Raw genomic sequence first — 22,496 nt, forward strand, 5'->3', positions numbered from 1 at the left:
TGTGTTTTGCTATAGGCACTAGGTGGCGCCAAAAGTGTGTATTGTTGATTCCGGCCAGTGATGCACTACCATTCAAGAGTTTTCATTTAAATTGATCAAAAGTCACTGTAAAGACACTGATAATGTTGGTGAGCATAAGTACTTCTTACAAGTACATAAATACTTTTGAACAGTAGTATACTGTAGTGACCAAACATTAATGTAGAATTGAACGTATTCCTCTTTCTTATATGTGTTTTATTGTTTAAGATATTTAAAATGAAATAGATGTGTACAGCATCATGCAGTATCCAAGTTATTATGCTTTACTCTTGGGCATAGATGCCACCAGCAACCAGTAGCAGGAAAAGCCAGCGCCTAAAGAAAACCACAAAGAGAGAGAAGGCTTCTCTTAATACTGGTATGTACGTTTTATAAACCTGAATAAAAAAGAAATGTGAAGTTTTCATGATTGGCCAGAAGGTTTTCATACCTACTATTGTGATGGTCATGGTCAAACGGTACAGAAGCACATCAGTGGTGCCTCCTTTAATGTGGACTGGCAGACCGTTATCCTCCTGTAAGTGTGGATAAATGTTGCAAATGAAAGGAGATGTTACTCTGGCAATTATGGCCACAATGCAACATGAAATTTGTATGGTTGTATTAATTGAAATATCCTTTTTGTTATGCGAAAGTAATCTTTGCAGATAGAAATCTAATGTTTCTTCACATTAGATACACAATGAATGATATGAATATGAATATTTCTGTTTTTATTGATTGATTTTTAATGATTAATTAGTTCTATAATACATCATATATATTTATTTGTTATTGATTCTAAATTATGAATAACTTATAAAGGTCTTATTTATTTACAGTTATTAACAATAAGTAATAAATTCTTATTTGTTTATTTATTTTATATAGAATATATTTATATCTTTAAGAAGATATTTTGAATAAGGTTGTAACCAAACAGTTTTGGTTTCTATTGTCTCTTTTTTTTTTCTTCATACAATGGAAGTCAATGGGAACTGAAACTGTTCGGTTAGCAACCTTCTTTTTCATTTATTTATTTTTAAATATCTTCTTTAATGTTCAACAGAGGAAAGAAATACATTCACACTGAACTTTAAAGTTGTAAATAAAATAAACATTTTTCTTACCAGGAAAACCTTCTGTCTCTCAGGCACCTTGTTTTTCATTTGGCGGACTGTTGTGCTGAAAGCCCGTGAGGCTAGCCGGGAAATACTCTGAAATAACCAAAGTTTCATGACATTTGAAGTATTCGAGTTATTGAAGCACATTCATTCCATAAACATTGAAGAACAATGTGCTAAAACACATGCTAATATATGTAAGCAATGACTGAAATGATAACCTAAAACATGGTAGCAGCATGTCAAATTATACTAGCAACATGTTAAAAAATGCCAACAAAATACTAAAACATGGTAGAATCATGTTAAAATGTTAAAACATGATAGCAGAAAAAATGCTAGTGATGTGAAAGAAACAACTTTCTATCTGTTTTATACAGATTCTATGGCTTTACAAGTTTTTCCATTTATAGGTTTTCCTCATTAGATTGGGAAAATTCATGAATTATCAACCTATGTCTGTGTTAAATAGCCTAAGTTGTATTTTTGAGCGATTCTTTTGGGACTCTCAGACCCCAAAGAGAAGACCAAGCAATTCTACACCTGAATATTTTGAATATCTTTGCTATATTATAAATAAGTAAAGTAGAACAAAACGTGTAAAAGGAATGTAACATTTTATGGTTGTGAAGGTCAACCCAGCTCATGTGGAGCAGAAATGAGTTGTGGTTTTAGCCAATTGCTGCTGACCAGCACCTTGAACAAACCAATCAGATTGTAATACACACTGGTGGGTTGGACTGAGAACGTCTCACCCCTTATACTTCGCTGTCCACCAACGTGTGTGTGTTTTTCTGCATGTACGCATGCTAAATGTGGAGAGGCTAATGGGGACATGACCTCAGTGTCCATTAAAAAAAAAAAAAAAACACTTGTTTTTTGATGAAATGTGTCCATTTCATATCAGAACACACTTATTACAGAGACTCAAGACAACAAGTTTACATGCTAACCTATGATCTGTTATATTCAATGTAGATTACAAAAATAATTTCTGATTAGGTTTTTTAAAACCGATTTGTTTGCACATTCAAAACTTTTAGAATAAAAGACAAACGCACTGAATTGATTGCTCATAAAGCGTGTGCTTCGGCCGTCAGTCATTCTAAAAACCACTGTAATTACCAATAGTTACAGTACAACAATCTGTTCGTATAAAAAAAAAGACTAATATCTAACAACCAGCTTTCTCAAGCAATGTCTGCAGTAAGGTCAGAGTATCGTTGTGTGGCATTGTTCCTGTTTCACAAGTATTTTAGGAGTAGATTCTTCCTCTCCAGCTGTTATGCCACAGAATATGGAAGAATAAAGAAGAATAGCAGTGTATTTACCAGTAAATGCCTCATGTCCGACGCTGCTCTCTGTTGAGCTTGTTGATTCTCGTCTAGTCGGGACCCTTACAAGGACACACACATATAGCAGAGCTTTTGAACCAGAGCCAAGCAGTCAGGCATGGAAAGATCACTCTGAACAGCCAAGCTGCCAGCTGACATACAACACTGAACTGCAAAGTAGTAGACATTTTACAAAGCATATTGTGATATGTCTTTCACTGAAGTACAATGCCTTAAAATGTCTTACAGTATGCTCGTATTTTGTCATGAATAGAGCCAGTCCAAAGGTCCTACACTACTACCTCCCTCTTCATTTTACACAATTCATTACTGTCCCAAAATCTAACATTCTCAAGAATGTGGGCCATCATTTCTACAACAGATCAACTTTTCTTCAAATATTAATGGAGTCATGATTTTGGTTGGACTTGACAATTTTGACACTTCCGCAACTTTTTTGAAACTTCAGGGTCCTACCAAACCTTCAAAAATAAAATCGAATTAAATGAAAAATAAAAGAATGAAATGGTACATCAGACAAATAAGTATTACATTTTGTCACAACTGTTTTTAAACAACATACCAAACTTTCAAAAAATAAAATAAAATAATAAAATTAAAGCCATCTGACAATTAAGCATTTTATTTTTTATATTTTTTTATGTCATCTATAGCATTAACATTTGATAGGCTAGTGTCTTTCAAAGGCAATTTTAAGTGACATCTTTCTTTGTGAAATAATATAATGTTATGGTAATATGCCAGTGTGTTTGCATATTTAAAAAAAGGACATTTAATTCAGTCATCATTTTAAAAAGTTGAATGGGTAAACAATATAAAATCCTAAGAAAAAAAATACTTTGTGTTATAAACTCTAAAGCTAAAAAGGGGCTTTAAAGGGCACTGTGTTGTCATGATAATCTTGCACAAGTACCTCAACTATTAAAGATCGCTCAGGCGAGACTTTCTCCAAATCTCCCCAGTTTCTTTCTAATCATGCTGCATGGCAGTATCACTTCTTTTTCTCAGGCATGCAAACATAGAACATTCACTTGTTTGTGGTCTGTTTTGCTTCTGCATTAGACTAGGTGAAGGGAAGTGAAGCCGACACTCTATCACGGGACCCCAGACCTGCAGCATCAACATGAGCTACGGTAGTTATAGATTTATTTATTTATTTAAAAGATTTTCAGACTGCAATTGTTCTGAATGTATAGATTCAGCTTCAACTGGATTGTGCTGTGTTGTTTCAGATAAACACATCCTCTGGGCCTGCACCGCTGCTCTGGTCACTGGTTGGGTCCTCACGAATGATGATGGACATTGTTCTGGGACTGTCATGAGGCAGTAAGACACAGTCCTTCAAATATTCTTTTATTAAGAAATCACCATACGTTATTGATATATTATCAAATATTTAAAGGAATAGTTCACCCCAAAATTAAAGAATTTACTCACCATCAGGCCATCCAAGATGTGGATGATTTTTATTATTATTTTTTGTTTTCATAGGAACAGATTTTGAGAAATGTAACATTACATCACTTGCTCACTAATAGATCCTCTGCAGTGAATGGGTGCCGTCAGAATGAGTGTCCAAACAGCTGATAAAAACATCACAATAATCCACACGTCTCCATCAATGAACCTCTTGTGAACTGAAAAGCTGCATGTTTATAATAAATGTCATCATATATCGAGACATTTTAACTTTTTAAACTGTCGCAACTGGCCAAAATACGTCTATAATCCATAATAACACTTCCTCCTGTAAAAGGTCCTTTCCCCTATTGTCTTCTCACATCTCAGTCCACCGACATATTTGTTTACAACTGTTACTTGTCACTGATAAACGTGTGAACTGTGCATATATATATATTTTACTGGAGAAAGCAACACTATGGATAGAGGACTTCTACAAAACAAAAACATCTTGATGATGGATTTATTACAAACACACAGCTTTTCACTTCACAGGATGTTAATTGAATGGCTTGGAGCGGTGTGTACTTGTGGATCATTGTGATGTTTTTATCATCTGTCTGACAGCACCCATTCACCGCAGAGGATCCATTGGTGAGTGATGTAGTGCTAAATGCTCTCCAAATGTTTTCAGATGAAGAAACACTGTTTAATTTTTGGGTGAGGTATTCCTTTAAATACTGCAAATGAACATATAACTGCAACAGAAATGCAGGGCTGCACATGCAGAATTGAAACAGATACAGCAAATAGAAAGAAAAAGTACAACTCCCTTTTCATTTTCAGCTCATGCAACTGGACTTGTATGCATCTCACTCTTCAATGGCCTGGGAGTTTCTGTATTGTATGTCTTTATATTTTATATATTACACCGGTGCTAGTAAACTTCACACAAGACTCATTGAAATCATGTGAAGCGTATTACTGATATTGATATCTGTGCTTCATATGAAAACAGTTGTGAACTCTCTCTTTCGTGTTACTTCTACTTAACATGACCAGTCTTCTTTATTCCCTGCCCTCCCACAGGGCATTAACAACAAAACCATCTGCAAAATACCACAGACTGTTCAATACTGGACCATCCATGGCCTATGGTGAGGAATTCAATGGCTGTTGTTCCCACTCCTGCTCATATGAAAATGAACAGTTCACAGGAACATTCTGTTTTTATTATTTCTGACATTATTGTCAAATAATTTTTTCTAATGTCATTTAGGCCTATACGTACTGGTCACTGCTGTGACTGCTGGCCGATATACCATTCCCATCTTGAGGTAAAAATACTTCAGTCCACTGTGTATTTGTTTCTATTGCTATTTTTTGAAACATCACTAATATAAAATGTAACATCTTGTTTATGTTTAGGAAATTGAGCCTGATTTGACTAAGCTGTGGCCATCATTTATAAAAGGAAAGCACTTCTTCTACTTCTGGTAAACTATGATCTTTCAGTGTTTTGGGATTTTTAATGTCTCACGGCTTGAAAAAATTAGCATATTAAACTTAATATCTGGTATGTCTGAGAGTAGCTCAGTCATATTTTCTGCTAAGGAGCAACAGTGATTGGTTTGCTTTGGTTTGGTTTGGCAGGAAGGATGAATGGGTTAAACACGGGACGTGTGCAGGCTGTGTGGAGACCATGGGTTCACCGCTTCTTTATTTCCAGACCGCGGTCAAGCTTCGGAAACTCTATGACATTGATAAGTGGGTGTTTTTAGCACACTTACCATGATATCATTTTTATCATGAACTCATCTGTTTTCCCTGATTTAATTTATTTTTAGTATCTTGGAAAAATCTGGAATCAAAACCTCATGCGAAGTGTCATATAAGGTAAGTTAAGCTCAGTTTTAATACATTTGAGAAGCAACGCTTCATTAATCTTTCCATGATGTGATCTGCAGCTTGACGATATACGTGGTGTTTTGACCCCGCTGCTTGGAGAAAACTATGATTTGCAATGTGTGACGGACAGCGAGGTGAGATAAGCATTATTAAATTATATTTACCATATTCAGTCGAGTTGAGAATATTAAGAGAAATTTAGAGATTGTCAAAGGACCAGTCCCAAAATCCATGTGTAAAAACACATTTATACATTGCTTCATGTCCAGCAGATGGCACTAGATAATAAATCATATTCAAATTTTTTGTTGTTGTTGTGAATGAGTTAGTAGCCTAATTTTTAAGTTTTTTGATGGCAAAAAATATGTCTCTTTTGACATGTCTTTGTGGGCATCACGTAAAATAACACGCTACTGTAGTCAGATTCACAAACCAATAATGAACCTAAACCGTGCAGCTCTAAAAGTGTAGCTAGATTCATGAAATAAATTACTATTTCTTTTAATTAGTTTAAAAAGACCAGTTATAATGAATCAAACATAAAATACTGTATTAATTCACATGTATAGATTCAATGTATTCTCTGAGAGCTTCTTTCATATGCAAGCAAAAATGGCATTATAACAGAAATATCCTCCGATGATTTGGGATTGGAAAATCTGTATTAATACCCAGTCTTAATAACAGGAATAAATTATTAAAAAGTAAAATAAGTAACTTACAATTACATGTAAAAACCCAAAATCATGACTGTCGTTTCCTTATTTTTAGGGCCGTGAAGCATGGATCCAGCTGAAGATCCATCTCTTCAGGAACCAAACCATTGGATGCCTCAAACAAGAACAAGAGCAAAAGTTTGATCTGTTAGCGTGGTCTAACAGCACAGGACATCCCTGTCCGAAGAACAGCACTGTCTTTTATGTTCCAATTAACTACGAAAATCCTCATGAACCCTGTAACTAACAGAAAAAAGCTGAAGCTACAGACTTTCACTCCTTTCATGTTTGACTGTCCTTTTCCAGTCCTCAGATCTGATGCATATGTTTTAATAAAAATGTTACATAATTCCTAAGTATTTAACTTTGCTGCATTTTTTCCCCATTAGAGAGCAAGAAGGAAATCACAGGGATTAAGGGTTTTGAAAGACCTTTAATGCACTCAGAATATACACCAGTTATTAATGACATTAAAGGTTCAGTAATGTAATGGACCAGTAATGTAATGGAGCATGATGTTGAATAAACTTCCAAGCACAGCGGTTTATCTCATCTGTTGGAGTTCTTATCACTCATTAAGTGAATAAAAATAGATCCTCTTCATGGTCAATGTTCTACACACCAGCAGGCAATAAAATGTTTAAAATGAACAGCCATCAGCTATGAAATATTTCATGCGAACACTCAGGATGGATGGATTTGGGAACACAGGGTTCACATTTTATTTGACATGGAATCAGTTTGCCAAAATGTATGTTTCTATACCACAGAAGAAACAAAGTAGACCATCCACAAAAAACTTTAACTACGTGTTAAGAAAAAAAGATGTAAAATTCCAGCTACTTCACAATGTAGATGAAGACAAACAGAAGAAAAAACAAAGATGTGCAGCACCTGGATTCGAATAGCAAAATGGGTTTAAATGCTTGGTGTTCTTCACGCTTCCAATTTCCCAAGGAAGCGGAGATTGAGAATCTTCAGTTGCTCATCCAGCTCCATTCTAACAATGCCATCTTCACCATCAATACTGAGCAGGACTCCTGTGGCCTCCCTGTCCTCTCCCAGAATCACCTTCACCTGAGAAGCAGTCACATTTATTTACGTTGGAGAAACTTTATTTATTTTTTTATTTGTGGTTACAACACAACTGTGATGCATATAATAACAGGGTTCTTAAACTGAATTTGGGGGAGGAGCAGCAGGCTTATATCCAAGTAATATTCTGTTTCTGCTTCCGCACCTGTTCATTGTCTAAACTCTTCACTGCGCATCCACTATATATAATGGAGATGAGCAAAATTTGCCCTGGTTAATTCTCATTACTTAAGTGTCTGCAGCATGGATTCAATTCAAGAAAGAATTCAGGCAAGTGTTTGCTTCACTGGTTCTTGCAGCTGTGACTTTTATGATGATGGCCTTGCAGTTCTCTAAAAATTCTAAATTCAGTATTTCCCAAGAAATTAAAGGCCTAACAGTTTATGAATGTATATATAAAATTTGATAATTTGTCAAAAAATGTTTTTACATGCATTTATTATAGCAATAACAGTTAATTACTGGTTGCTTTGGTTGGGTGTTTTGTGTACATTTTATTGCATTCTAAATAAACTGTAATAAGGACACTTTAAAGTGTATTATCTTAAATTATATATCTGTACTCCATGAGCAGGATTAAACGTGACTGTAATGTTGCACAGGTTTGTCTAAAACGTTAATTATCGCATACTATTTTACACATACTTTGACTTTTACTGGATCATGACATATTTAGAAGATTGTAGGACTCCCCCCTGATAGTGAAATAAATGTTAGTCGACTAAAGTTTTATTAGTGGGCTAATCGCAGAGAAAAAGAAAAACCTGTCCGAGTCCATGACAGACAGATCGTTCCAATGTTCCAAACGTTCGTCTGTCATTCATTGACCTCAAATATGGCTTAATAAAACATCTAAGTAGTTGCAACTTTACAAAGCCATTTGCTTGAACATTAATCTGGATAAACGTGCTATTTTAGGCGCATATGCAAGTTTTTCTGCAGTGTGTGGAAACTGTTAGTGCACTACTGCATGACATGAAGGTGGCATCTTTCCTTGTGTCGCAATCACTGGCATTTTTCCTTGTGCTTTTGTAAAATAAAGGAAATGAAACAGGACACACTTTCTGCCGTTTCAGTTTCAGGTTCACTGGAGCATGGCACAAAACTTAAGTGTGGTTAAACTCGGCGTATAGGCTACTTGCCTCACGGACATAAGAAATATATCTACAGAAAGCTCAAAAGATCTACTTTAAAATCAACCAATACAAATCAAAAACTCTCATTATGTAAAAGGTTTAGTTCTCTGTGAAGGCGAGTTACTGTAATGCCACAAATTACTTTTTGCAGCACATTTCTGTATTTGCATGTTCCTGTATTTTGCGTATTTGCTGTATACTTTCCCTTAATTTGTTGGTGCGTTTTCTATTTGCATGTGTTTTCTCAAGTTGCAGTCTGTTGAGCTCTCTCAGCTACCATAGAAAACACTAGTTTATTAATAAATTATAATATCTCTTAGCTATTTTTCCGATTACATATTCATTACTTGTGCCGGTGATTTGTGGCAAGCTGTGTGTGCACTTGAATGCAGAATAGGCTATATATTCAAACTCATTATGGTATAGTATACACATAATATATTTAATTAAACCAATATAAACATGCGATAAGTTGAATAATAGCACACGGAGAAGTAAAAAGAAAAAAAAAAGTGTTCAAAGTTGAGAATCAAAATAACACATTTGGTTTCGTAAAGTCAGCAATACCTTGTTGTTTTTGGTTGGTGTAACAGGCTCCAAGTGTTCACTTGAAATACTAACGACCTTCTCTGTGTCTTGCAGGAAAACGGAGCACATCCCCCCCTATGTGAAAGAAGAATTTCTGTGTTGAGTTGTGACGTCTTAAAAAAAAAAAAAAAAAAATACCTTCAAACATCTAACAGGGTATGAATCATCATAAAATCTAGTGAAATAGATCGTATCTCAACTGGGACAAGCTTAATTCACTGCCAAATCTAAAATCAGCCCTGGGCATCTCAGCACGTGATATGCAATATGCAAATCAAAATTTCACATGCTTCTACTTGAAAATTCTTGCTTAGTCACAGCACATCTAGATCACAAAATCATGATCAAATCAAAATGAACACCACTCAAAACTTCACTCACGGTGACACTCCGGATGATACCAGTCTGATTGATGACGCCTCCATCCAGGAATGTGTCTTTCACACGCACCATGATGTCTGTGGTGACCCAGTCACTGGAGGCCTGGTCGATGTTAGATCCAGGGGTGTGAGGGTTGTAGCCTCCCGGAGATGGAGCTCCAGGAGTCATTGGACTGTACCCTACCGGACTGGGGCTTGGACTGGCCTAAAGATCACATGCAGCACAAATCAACTCAATACTGTTTGTGCAGCCAATGATTAAGACAAAAAAAAACCTTATTGCTCCAAACTAGTGACATTCTATCACGAGATAAACATGAATGAACATCAGAGGGTTGTTAAACAACATACATATACACATATATATACACACACCAAAACTCAAACAACAAAATTACTTAAACTTTAAAACTGGAAAATATTAAAAAAAAATTCAACATTTAAAACATTAATAAAAGCTTATAAACGTTTCGTTATGACCCTAAATTTACAAATAATTATATAATTCAAAGTTTATATAAAAACTGCCTTGTGTAATTAAAATGTTTGTATACATCTTAGTTTTTATTAGATTTTTTTATAATCATTATTTTCACTAAATAAAAACTTTAATTTCAGGATTGCTAACAAAAATCATTTTGGTGCATCACTACTCCAAATAGTTGGTTTCTTAAGCATACAGTGTCAACCAACTACTGTACCTGGTAGGCCATGGGTGACGGGGTGGGGTGGTAACTGGCGGGTGAGTGCGTGTTTTGGTATCCCACCGGGCTTGGGGCCACTTGGTGGAAACTCTGTGGGCTGGGGCTGGGCTGGTAGGACCCTTGCGGAGAGGGTGCTGCATATGGGGAGTACTGGTCGGTGTTGTACCTACAGTGCAAAAACATAATCTGTTTAAGATGTTCTCAAGCAAGGACAAAAGCACTGAGCATATGAATGAGCCCTCACATAGCAGGAGTCCCAGGAGTCTGAGGGTTGTACTGAGGGTTGACTTGCGGGGAGGGCACTTCTGGATAGCCAGGAGTCTGTGGGTTGGGCGTACCACCATAGCCTTGAGGAGATGGAGAGGGCTCGTCGTCATAAGCAAACTCATATTCCTCATCAGGCCTGGAAACAAGAAAAACGAGTTGAAGTTGAGATACTTGGGACTGTTTGATTGCATGTGTACTGTTGTCTTGCTCTGCTTTTTACCGTGATGGTGTGTTTGGATTGTTGGGGTCCCAAGCGCCGCTTTGACCTGGGGTCCTGCTCCCGTCATGCAGAGGAGTCTGGGAGCCATAGTGAGGAGTTCGGCTTCCTGTAAACGATGAAAGAGGTAAAAAAAAAAAAGTTGTTTCAGAACACTTTTAAGTTTATAACAAAATATTCTGGCATTTCTTACCATCATGGAGGGGTGTCTGGCTACCATACATGGGGGTACGTGAGCCAGTTCCATAAATGGGTGTCTGGGAACCATACATCGGGGTTCGTAAATGAGTGGAACTCCTTCCTTGTCTTTCTTTGCCACCACTAATTCAAAAAAGCAAAACGATTTAGGTGTAAATGAAAAAATAATATTCAGGAGAGCAAAAGTTATAAAGCATCAAGATATCAAAACTACATTATTAATACGTTTGAAGTAAAAAATATATAACGAGGCAGCCTATAATCAGGCAGCACTGTCAAACAGTAGTTTGTAAAAGAATATCTAGGATTCTCAAATAGAACTTTCCCACACAGGACCACACACTTTTAATTTGTCTGATATGTGGGGTGTAAATGTGTTAAGTAGAGCTAGGCGTACTGTCTTTCATTGGCAGCTTGAAGTAATGTCATAAAATTAGCCAAAAGATGGAATAAACAAATGTGGAAGCAGCAGATAAAGTATAAATGTTTGTGTATGATAACATACACAGTTGTGAGACGCTGCCGGTCCACAGAGATGGTCTGGCAAGTTGAGTGGAGCTCTACCCTAGCGGTTGATTCTGTGGCATCCTTCACCACTCCAATGTAACCTGTGGAAATGAAGAGGGTGTTACAAAACCTGTCTCAAAGAATTCGGACACTGAAGCCACGTTATAAAATGCAATGAAATTTGTACAAAATACTCAACCAAAGCAAAAGCTTTTCACAAAAAGTCACTGGAAGTCATTTATTTAACCTTTGTATGGTCCCTGGGATATACGGACAGTCTGCCCAATCAGATCATTGTCTCGTCGCCCGCGGCCCCGACCCATGCCACCGCCTCCGCCCCTTTGCTGCTGACCTGGAAGGAAGACCACAAAACAACAGATGATGCCTAGATCGAAATATAAATAGTCTTTATATTACTGATAAAATTCAAGTGGTCAATAGGCAACCCGACAGACGGAAACTAAAGTTTTAGTTATTGGAGGACAAACACATTAGTGTTTAAATGGATGATAAAATCTACTCTTGGAGGCAACCCTTTGATAATAGCCCAGATCTTCAGATCTTCTACCTCTATGTTGCAAAACCCAGTGAGTTTCATGAAACTGCTTACCACCTCCTCCAGGGTGCATTGGACTGCTGATACGTGGACTCATAGGAGCAAAGCCACCCACTGTAAAATTGGTCACATCTCTGGGCTTTGGGAACAAAAGGGGACCATATATGACAGGGAAGTTGGGAAATGTATGAGATTTGTCCACAGATCCAGTAGAATAGCCGTACCTTTGAGCCGCCCGCCAGAACGAGGTGGCGTGCTTTACAAACAAACATGCCTCCGTTTTCAACCAACTTCTTGCAGTGAAGAAAAGCAAAGCCTCTGAAGATGTGGCGAATTTCACCTTCACGGCCCTGACGGATCACACAAGTGAAAATATTAACTTCCACCAGTGCAGTTTTGTTACATAATGTCAAACCTTTTCCCCTGGTCTCTGGTAGTTACCGAATGAGGTCCATCAATGACTTTCACAATATCCTTCACATGGATGTTGTTTTGCTCTGAGTCGAGAGCGACAGCAAAGCGGTTGTCCTTCCGTCTATTTACCGCCTGGTGCCGAACGGTTAAAACTTTCCCATGCATGTTCAGAACCTAAAAATTAATCATTGTGAAAAAAATCAGAGAGCAAAAAAAAATAATTTACCACTCAATATGACAGCTGTAGGAAGTGAAGTCATGTATGTGCATTAAAAGTATAGTCTGGTAAAAGCAACTTATTTTTTTTTTATGTTTGTATTGTTATGAATGTTACACAGCCGTTCAAAAGTTTGATTTCAGTATTTTTCTCAAGAAATTAGTACTTTTTAGCAAGGATGTACAGCATAACAGTTAATGATAGTATTAATAAAAAAAATGTTTCTTGAGAGCAAGAAAGATTTCTGAAGGATTTTGTAACACTGAAAAAGTAATTTCTAATCTACATCAAAATAGAGAACAGTTCTTGGTGAGCATTAGAGACTTGTTTCAAAAACATTCAAACACAAACCACCAACCTGAGCCCTGATTCGTGATACCGCATGTTGCTGCTGATATGACAATGTTATTGAAATGCAAGCCTTGGGGCTGTACTTGCATGAATACAATACACTCACTCAAGTGTTTTGCCAGGCTAATCACAGAGTGAACTCAGAGGGACTATGGTGAAAAGTGTGCTATTGCTGTGAAGAAACTGATCCAGCAAGTGTGTACTACAAAATTTAGCTTACATTACACTTGAACTTGTCAATTTCTCTTGCAGTTTACCTGGAAGGTCTCTCTTTCCAGCCTGACAATGACACCTACAGTTTGGGGGTCTAACTGTACCAACTCTCCCCACTCGTGCTGGCCTCCTGCATCCACACCTGAAGCAGTCTCAGAGCACAGCTGCAGGTCCCGGGGCAAGACCTTCAACTGGAACCAAAACAGACATCATGTCCAACAGAGAACACACAACACTGACTGCTGGATGTTGTGTTTTCTGAATAATTAAATAGCTTACTAGTGAAACCTACCTCATGCATGGTGAGATCAGAGAACAGAATGACAAAGTTCTCCTCTACACGGACTATGAGGCCTGTGTCACCTTCAAAACGCCCTGCGATAACCTTCACATGGTCACCCATACGGAAGTACTTCCTCAACTCATGAGCTGGAAACTCGAGAGGGTCCTAAATAAAAACAAAGACAAGATAAAGAGGAAATAATGATGGTCTAAAAGGGACGTGTCATGGAAAACAGGATTTTTGAATTTCATTTAGTGATGCTAGTGGCACAGGAAACACACACTTCACCTTTATATAAACCTAATAAGCCCTGACAAGAGAATGATTTGCATACTGGCACCATATTTCCACAGCTCCTGTTATTTATTCACCTTGAGATCCTCATGCTTGGGCATGATGGTGATCTTGTTGCCATCCACACTCAGGATTTTACCCTGAAGGTTGATCAACTCCCCTTCACACACTTCAACATTATCTCCTGCCTGGAGATTGTGCTCACGCTCCTTACCTGTATAAACAGAGCGATTAGCTTTACAAAAATGTATTCACAGAAGGATTGCTCAATACACTGGTACAAAATAATGATGTCTGGATGTATTTACCTGTCGTCTCTGTGACTACTTCAAGGTCAATTCCCTCTGGCTGGTCCTCAAACTTCTCCAGCTCTGACAGAGTGGGTTTAACCCCTTCTGTGATCTATACAAAAAGAGTCATGGGTTGAACCAGCGAACCAATAAAGAACAATTAAACAGACACCTAGAACTAGAATGAGTGTGAGGGCCCTTACCACAGCGGACATAGCAAAGCTTTTGAACAGGAAGCCTTTCCGGCTGTATCGGTTAGCTTCAAATATCATGAAGTCACCGTCATGGCTGACCTCACCACCAAGGGACCTGTGGAGCAGAGCATGTGTCAGTACGGCTGACATGTTTCAATAAGTTTGAATTACGAGAGATTCAAATCAACGTGCTCCATTACCTGATCTTTTCAGCATCAAAAAGCCTCTGAGGCGGCCTCTTAAACTTCTTTCTCTTCGCAAACCAGTCTTTCTGTAGGATAAAAGACGAAGACAAAAGTCTCGCAACATATATACACTACCATTCCACAGGTTATGGGTCAGTAAGATTGTTTTACATTTTTCTCTAAAAGAAGTCTCACGATCACCAAAGTCCCAATTATTTGATTAAAAATACAGTAAAAACAGTAATATTGTCAAATTTACAATTTAAATTAAAAGTTTTCCATTACTCATGTCTTCAGTGTCACATGTTACTTCAGAAATAATTCTAATATGCTGATTTGGTGCTCAAGTTTTTATAATTCTGAATGTTAAAGTTTTTGCTGCTTAATATTTTTGTGGAAACCATAAACTTTTTTTTTCAGGATTTTTTGACGAATAGAAAGTTCAAAAGAACAGCATTTAATAAAACAAAAAATATTCTATAACAGCCTTTTTGATTAATTTAACGCGTCCTTGCTGAATATAAGTACTAATTAAAAAAATATATATATATATTTTTACCGACTCCAAACATTTGAATGGTAGCATAAATATATCGTGATAATATAAATGATCATTATGATTATGCGACCTACCATACTCATCCTCGCTTTGATGCGATCTAAATCAATACGAGGAATCATTTTCAGTGAGATCGTATTCTGGCTTGGTTCAACATAGTCCACCTAAAAAAGGAAAATAAATACATTCATCAAACGTTTTCCTGGCACAGATGTAGAGCTGTGACAAAGCGAATAACGGAACTCAAAACAATATCTAGCACCACTTCTGTTAGACATTTCCTTTAGGACTATAAAGCCAAGTGTTCTGGTGTACAAACCTGAGCAATGTCATCTTTATAAAGGCCTCTCTTAAGACGAACCCAAGACTTGGGTTTAAGGTTAGTCACTTCCTTAACCACTTTCAGCACATCTGTCATCTCTTTAATGGGCACCATCTGCTGGTTCCAGAAGCCCATGCGCAGGTTTCCGACACCCTCAATAGCGGCCTTGACATGGGTCTGCTTGTACGCTTCCACATAGATATAACCTTTGACATGCTCAGGGGCCACCACGGATTTGATTTGGAGCGGCTGTGGAGAGAAACAAAGCACAACATTTTGGCACCACATACCTTCAAGAAAAGTTTTTACAAAGCACCCAAGATTAATGTTCATACAGTTCTGTGCCTGAGTCAAAAGATGCTAACACTGGTTGTAACAAATCACACAGACCTTAACTTATGACAGAAGGACTGTGGAAATCTTACCGTGTCGGTGCACTGATAAGCAATGAATTTTCGCATCAAGGCGATGGCTGTTGCTCTTTCCTCTCCAATCTACAAAGAAACAGAAGAATTAAACCCTGCACATACAGCAGCCAAAGCCACATGTTAGATAGTGCCGATAACTAACCTTACACTTAACAGTCCACAAATTAGGATCCCTGCAAGAGACAAATCTCTTAACACAAGCCCAGTGGTCTTTCAAAAATACTTAATTCAGCATTTTTAATCAATCAAAAAATTTTCCCCATACTTGACCCCAGGAAGCAACTGTTGCTGGGTGATGTCATCAGAAAGATCCTCAGAGCCGCCATAGAAGCTGAAGTAAACAACAGAACAAGAATATTTAGCAACAAGCATTCCGTTAATTCCAGCACATGCACGTGCCACAATGAGCCACGCATTCTGTAAAACTGCCATATACATGTGTACAGGTGAAGTCTGTTGACTTACTGCTCTCCACCTGAGGACTTGGCGTATTTTCTCATGTAATATTCCCCGAGAGCTTCCTCGCGTGAATCCCTAAAGAGAAACCGGTATTAGAACAGGGATTTAAAGCCATGTGAAAGTGTGCAGTGTAGCTTTCTAACCTCCAAAGATTCTGCAACCTCCTTGAACCGGAGTGATCCTCATCCAAAACCACATGGTCAATGTTGGAGACTAACAGATGACAACAGAATAAACAATTATATGACAAAAAAAATTATTTAGAACAACTCAAAAAACTGTCAGTAGCTATGCTTACATGCAGCATAATAATCCGTCAATAATCTCACTAATGACTAATCACTTAAGATGAATAATCTAAATGAAATAAACAGAGGCGGTGCAGATCATAATCCATTAAACAGAAGCACTGTTATCTCAATCTTTGATTCTTTGTAAGCAATTATTATACATTTTTACATACAATGTGTGAGTAAATGTAATAAAACTTAAAAAGTAGACCATTGTTCAAATGCTTGTGGACAGTAATTGTTATTTTTTTTTTAATCTTGAAAGAAGTCCCATGCTTACAAAGGCTGCATTTATTACAAAAATATTGTAAAACGTTCCTAAAAATCATATAATTCAGGGAACTACACTGCGACCAAAATGGTTGCATATGTGACCTTTTGAAATGCCATTGCGACCCTCATTTTTATGGGGTCACAAATGTATCACTGATTATTTTTGTACCTACCTTATGTTTTAGGCAATATGCTATGATTTACTATGAGCATTTATTAAAACAGAAATGCGTATTTTAAGAATACGTTTTATAACGTGCTCTGAGCACTCAACAGATCAAGTTGTCTTCAGCCCCGCGACCACCCCCCACCCCTCCCTCCAGGAATGGTGTAGGTGAGGCGTAAACCTAACGTGGATTTAAAAAAAAAATAATCTCATTAAGACACACGCAGCAATCGCATATATATCTCAACATAGCCTACAATCTGCACGTGTTGAAATGAAGTGGACAATTGACTCCTATTTTAAGAAGGGAAGTTCAAGTGTAACGGAGCCATCATTTGATGTCAATTCGACATGTCAAACGGAGCCTGTGACTGAGAATCAGGCGGATGAGAAGGATTCGTCAGGAAAAGCACATGCGGGAAAAACAATACGGACATATGAATTTCGACACCAGTGGCTTAAAGAATACCAGTGGTTAGTTAAGGTTATTATCTTTAATACAGAAAAGTCAATAGCTGCTGAAAATCTATTATATTATTTTATGGATTATATTTATGTTATTTTTCCTTAAGAGTTCAGGAGTCTGTCCATCTGTGCCAACCATAGCATGTTGAAATCCAAAAGAAACTCATTTTGCACTTTATTGTATTTTCTATTGCAGTAAATCTATCCCAACCAATGTTAAAGAAAACAAGAAGGCATGTGGTTTAAAAGATGGCAAGTAAAATAAAAAGCACATCTGTATGCAATAGTTTCATTATTGTTCATTATTATCCAGAGCGGCTTACTATAAATCATTTGTGCGACCAAATCATGTTTTGCGCCAGTAACTGAAAAAGTTAGTAAAGCGCAAGTGCCACCAGTGGAAAAAGTTAGTGGAGTTCCCTGTAATTCTATTTGAATATATATTTTAAAATGTATTTTTTCCTGACGCAAAGCTGAATTTTCTGCTATCATCATTCCAATCTTCAGTGTCACAAGATCCTTCAGAAATCATTCTGATATGCTCATTTCCTGCTCAAGAAACATTTCATATTATCAACATTGAAAACAGATGTGCTGCTTAATATTTTATTGGAAACTGTGTTGGTTTCTTTTGAATGGTAGTGTACATTCTGAGTTTGAAACCAGACTGAACGTATTCAGATTGACTAAAAGCAGTGCATGTAAACACAGCTAAATGACAGACACATGTTGAGTATATAAGTGAATATCCATGCACGCCAGAAGATTTTAGCACATACCTTCGGCCTCTTCTGCTCAAATCCAGAGTTGAGGGAGGAAGGGAGGAACGTGAGCCATAATACAAAGTCATGTGCACACAGCAAATTCAGGCAAGGGCATAGACAGGACCAGGTAAACAGAAAAAAAAGGGAAATTAAATTACTAGATGGGCAGGCTAACAACTGTGACATATCTTAAAGATGGAAACTAGATGATAATGATGTCATGTCACTGTTAGCTGATGCAATACAATTAAGCACACTTGAATACTATCAAAATAAGGAATTGGGGTTTTTTTTTTTTGGTTCAAAGGAGCAGTTTCAGGCAAATGACTATATTTGGTTCCCTTTCAGAACTCAAGTCAGTCCCCGCTCTACAGTCCCCTTTTCAATCAATGGTGCATCTTAAAATTGTTGGCTTTATTGACCTTGACCTTACTATATGTATTTTAACATTGCAAAGAAGAAAAAGTGTATTTGCCATCCATGCTCCTTGTTAAAAAATTCAAGCAAATTAAACATTAGCCAAACAACTTTAAACATCACAAACAAATGTTAGAGTGGTGCAGATCATGGGGATGGATTTTACCGAATGTCAAACAATGGTCTGAGAATTAATCAGTTTAATTAGACAGAAAGAGAACAAAGAGCAGAGAAATCTGGAATTGGTTTACCGTTAACTGAAGGAGGCATGCATAAGAAATAAAGAATCAATGAGCGCAAGAAACACATTCAAATAAATGGCATCATTTTATACAACATATTTAATATACAGACTGTCATTGATATTTCACTTAATATGCCTCCATTTCATAAAGGTATGGATATGATACACATAACTGGTACACATACTGGTATCATTATATTAAAAGAGATATTTAATCCACCTGCAAGAGTTTATATTATGCATATACAGGGTATTATATGAACATTAACTATTTAATAACTTATTCAGATTTTTTTTAATTGTAAATTAAAACATGCACAAATAATTTAGTTAAATTATTAATAATTTCTTACCTTTTTCTAAGATGTCTTCAGCACCATCCTCCCATGGATCTTCATCTTCATATTCATCATCAACATCTAGTCAAGCATGGAATAAAATAGCCTACATAATATAGCATCTTCAGGTATGCAAAAGATGTTGTTGTAAATTAGCTTAATCTTAAAAAAATATATATCGATAAGCAGTTTTCTAACCGGCTTCATCCAAGATGAAGCCACCATGCCGAGGTTTTTTCCTAGGCCGGTCATCATCCTCTTCCTCCTCTTCGTCATATTCCTCCTCATCCTCCAAATCTTCTCCCTCCTCCTCCTCAGCCTTGTCACTGCCAGCTACACTCCCCTGTTCCTCCTCCTCCTCATATTGCAAACATCACACATTAGAACATATTATTTGTTATACATATTTATTTTACTTTGCATAACATAAATACATTAATATATAAATAATTAAACGATTTATGGACACATTCGAGAAGGAGCTTTATCACCTCGTTCTCCTCCGCCTCTTCAGCCTCGCTGCTCCTCTCGCTCGGATTATCAGAGAAATCACTGTCCTCGCTGTCAGACATCTCCGTTTCCTTCTATCCGTGTTATCCAGGCGGCAACACTACTGTACAAACCGCATCAAATACGTGTAAAAGGCTCAGAATAATAAACTGTAGCACAATAGATGCAAGATTCTTTCATGAACATAACAGCAAACATGACTGAAACCAGACAGAGAATGTGACACAAGGCGCATGATGCGAGTCATAACGTTTACACTGCGATTTGATTAAACAGCGCACTCTTTCTCTTTACTTGTGTGTGCATAATACGACTAACGTGCTTAAAACTACAGATAAACGTCAACAGTTCATCTAGTTTACTCCTGTCGTCTTGGGTTCTGCAAAATCCAGTGGACAACGAATTAGCATGCGATCTTGCTAACCTAACAGTTAACGTTACATCTTATTTTACAAGAAGCACTCGTCGTTTCATTACCACGGTCACATCTTAGTTTACGACGAAGACACTATACACTATAAATATGCCTCAAAATTACAATTAAAGACCGGATTTAAAAGTATTCTTACCTTTAAACAGCTGTCTGGTTTTGCTTCAATCGGGCAGCCAAGGCCTATGTTGTTTTCCCCCTTAATGTTCCGTAAGCAACAAGCGGAGCCAGAGCTGCATAGCGCCATCTAGTGCTTTCGGAGGACAACCGTGCTGTTTCAAGCAGTATTAAATATATATTAAATATATATTATAATTAATTAAATATAATTATATATTAACCATCAGTATGTTTTAACCTCAAGGGTTTTCCTCCCGTAAATCTATTTTATAGCAAACAGCAATGGCTACAAAAAGAAACTCTCAGGTGCATATCAGCCCTCTCTGATGCACTCTCTGCCAAGCTACTGCAAATGCAGTTAGCATCTAACCAGAAGTGCAAGAAAGTAGTGTTTTATATACATATAGGTACAGAGTATATAAAGCTATGATAATTTACAAAATGCTATATACAGTATTAAGCAGAGTATGTACAGAATATAAATAGGAATGCAATGTATACATTATGAACATCAGCAACGTAAGACAGTGGTAATAAATACAGTTGGATGAGTGTACAATAGTATTGTTAAACAATGTATGCATTAACATTTTTATAGACAGTTTACATTGTTATAGCTTAAACAATATACACTCTGTGCAAAATATGAGTAGTGCAAATGTATGTAAAGTACTGTGACCAGTGCAGTAAGAAAGCAGGTGCAGGTTAGATTGGTGATGTGGAGTTCAGAAGCGTCACAGCCTCGGGGAAGAAGCTCTTCTTGAGCCTACTAGTGCAAGATTTTTGGCTACTGTAACGCCTGCCGGATGGAAGGAGGGTGAAAAGTCCATGGTTAGGATGAGAGGCATCCTTGATGATGTTCCTTACCCTGCCCAGGCAGCGCTTTTGATAAATGTTCTCAATGGTAGTTAACTGTGTGCCGGTGATCTGTTGTGAGTATGCTCTCAGTGGTACAGCGGTAGAATTGCAGTGACACAGTTTAAGATATTTTAGATTTAGTCCAAGAACTCTCAGTCCCTCCATTGAAGCTGTGTGTACGGTATACTGTCCATGTCCAGAAAGGTAAGAAAAACATCATCAAAGTAGTCCATGTGACATCAGAGGGTCAGTTAGAATTTTTTGAAGCATCGAAAATAAATTTTGGTCCAAAAATAGCAAAAACTATGACTTTATTCAGCATTGTCTTCTCTTCCGTGTCTGTTGTGAGAGAGTTCAAAACAAAGCAGTTTGTGATATCCGGTTTGCGAACGAATCATTCGATGTAACCGGATCTTTTTGAACCAGTTAACCAAATCGAACTGAATCGTTATAAACGGTTCGTGTCTCCAAGCATTAATCCACAAATTACTTAAGCTGTTAACTTTTTTAATGTGGCTGACACTCCCTCTGAGTTAAAACAAACCAATATCCCGGAGTAATTCATTTACTCAAACAGTACACTGACTGAACTGGTGTGAAGAGAGAACTGAAGATGAACACAGAGCCGAGCCAGATAATGAACAAAAGATTGACTCGTTCACGAGTCAAGAACCGTTTCTGTCAGACGCATCCGATTCGTGAACCGAGGAGCTGATGATACTGCGCATGTGTGATTCAGCGTGAAGCAGACCGACACACAGAGCGTCTGAACCGAACTGATTCTTTTGGTGATTGATTCTGAACTGATTCTGTGCTAGTGTTATGAGCCCAGGTAAACCGAAGGCTTGAATCAAGGGCAATCATCGCCAATGACGCCATTACGACGAGCGCAAAAGAACCAGTGAACCGTTTTCTTCAACCGGTTTATTGACTCGAACTGTCCGAAAGAACTACTAGTGATCCGAAAACCAATGCAACCGGTTCTTGACTCGTGAACGAGTCAGTCTATTGTTCATTATCTGGCTCGGCTCGGTGTTCATCTTCAGTTCTCTCTTCACAGCAGTTCAGTCAGTGTACTGTTTGAGTAAATGAATTACTCCGGGATATTGGTTTGTTTGAACTCAGAGGGAGTGTCAGCCACATTAAAAAAGTTAACAGCTTAAGTCATTTGTGGATTAATGCTTATTGGAGACACGAACCTTTTAAAACGATTCAGTTCGATTTGGTGAACTGGTTCAA

The 22,496-nt window shown here is 37.4% G+C and overlaps 3 protein-coding genes across 3 annotated transcripts; 1 reads left to right on the top strand and 2 right to left on the bottom strand.

Moving 5' to 3' along the window:
• Nucleotides 1-216: 216 nt before the first annotated feature.
• On the bottom strand, nt 217-2,624 carry LOC132122793 (cytochrome c oxidase subunit 7A2, mitochondrial). The gene is made up of 4 exons (XM_059533206.1): nt 2,477-2,624; nt 1,152-1,238; nt 473-557; nt 217-357 (listed from the first exon to the last, which is right to left on the bottom strand). Exons 1-4 carry the CDS (start codon nt 2,489-2,491, stop codon nt 299-301), a joined length of 246 nt encoding a protein of 81 aa, XP_059389189.1. The 5' UTR covers nt 2,492-2,624; the 3' UTR covers nt 217-298.
• On the top strand, nt 260-7,072 carry rnaset2l (ribonuclease T2, like). The gene is made up of 11 exons (XM_059533204.1): nt 260-400; nt 3,563-3,633; nt 3,733-3,826; nt 4,748-4,805; nt 4,991-5,058; nt 5,181-5,238; nt 5,330-5,397; nt 5,555-5,668; nt 5,749-5,797; nt 5,869-5,943; nt 6,581-7,072. Exons 2-11 carry the CDS (start codon nt 3,624-3,626, stop codon nt 6,770-6,772), a joined length of 786 nt encoding a protein of 261 aa, XP_059389187.1. The 5' UTR covers nt 260-400; nt 3,563-3,623; the 3' UTR covers nt 6,773-7,072.
• supt5h (SPT5 homolog, DSIF elongation factor subunit) lies at nt 6,939-20,292 on the bottom strand. The gene is made up of 29 exons (XM_059533208.1): nt 19,831-20,292; nt 19,538-19,694; nt 19,355-19,420; nt 18,356-18,367; nt 16,526-16,595; nt 16,389-16,457; nt 16,189-16,254; nt 16,066-16,096; nt 15,921-15,989; nt 15,493-15,744; nt 15,248-15,337; nt 14,630-14,700; nt 14,439-14,544; nt 14,254-14,347; nt 14,023-14,159; nt 13,661-13,816; nt 13,413-13,559; nt 12,615-12,761; nt 12,398-12,523; nt 12,228-12,312; nt 11,865-11,969; nt 11,616-11,718; nt 11,106-11,233; nt 10,916-11,021; nt 10,673-10,831; nt 10,426-10,594; nt 9,726-9,929; nt 9,324-9,419; nt 6,939-7,602 (listed from the first exon to the last, which is right to left on the bottom strand). The coding sequence occupies exons 1-29, from the start codon at nt 19,909-19,911 to the stop codon at nt 7,462-7,464; spliced, it is 3,243 nt and encodes a 1,080-aa protein (XP_059389191.1). The 5' UTR covers nt 19,912-20,292; the 3' UTR covers nt 6,939-7,461.
• Nucleotides 20,293-22,496: the final 2,204 nt, after the last annotated feature.

Source organism: Carassius carassius, chromosome 41 (assembly GCF_963082965.1).
Source record: "Carassius carassius chromosome 41, fCarCar2.1, whole genome shotgun sequence".
NCBI lineage: Eukaryota > Metazoa > Chordata > Actinopteri > Cypriniformes > Cyprinidae > Carassius > Carassius carassius.

Coding starts and splice junctions, on each gene's coding strand:
- rnaset2l (XM_059533204.1), top strand. Junction 3,827..4,747: donor TCTGGGACTGTCATGAGGCA/GTAAGACACAGT, acceptor TTTCATTTTCAG/CTCATGCAACTGGACTTGTA. Junction 5,059..5,180: donor TGGACCATCCATGGCCTATG/GTGAGGAATTCA, acceptor AATGTCATTTAG/GCCTATACGTACTGGTCACT.
- LOC132122793 (XM_059533206.1), bottom strand. Junction 558..1,151: donor AGAGACAGAAGGTTTTCCTG/GTAAGAAAAATG, acceptor CCACACTTACAG/GAGGATAACGGTCTGCCAGT. Junction 358..472: donor CATGACCATCACAATAGTAG/GTATGAAAACCT, acceptor GGTTTTCTTTAG/GCGCTGGCTTTTCCTGCTAC.
- supt5h (XM_059533208.1), bottom strand. CDS start 19,911: ATGTCTGACAGCGAGGACAGTGATTTCTCTGATAATCCGAGCGAGAGG. Junction 14,545..14,629: donor TTTGATGCTGAAAAGATCAG/GTAATGGAGCAC, acceptor TCTGCTCCACAG/GTCCCTTGGTGGTGAGGTCA. Junction 12,762..13,412: donor TGGAAAGAGAGACCTTCCAG/GTAAACTGCAAG, acceptor ATTAATTTTTAG/GTTCTGAACATGCATGGGAA.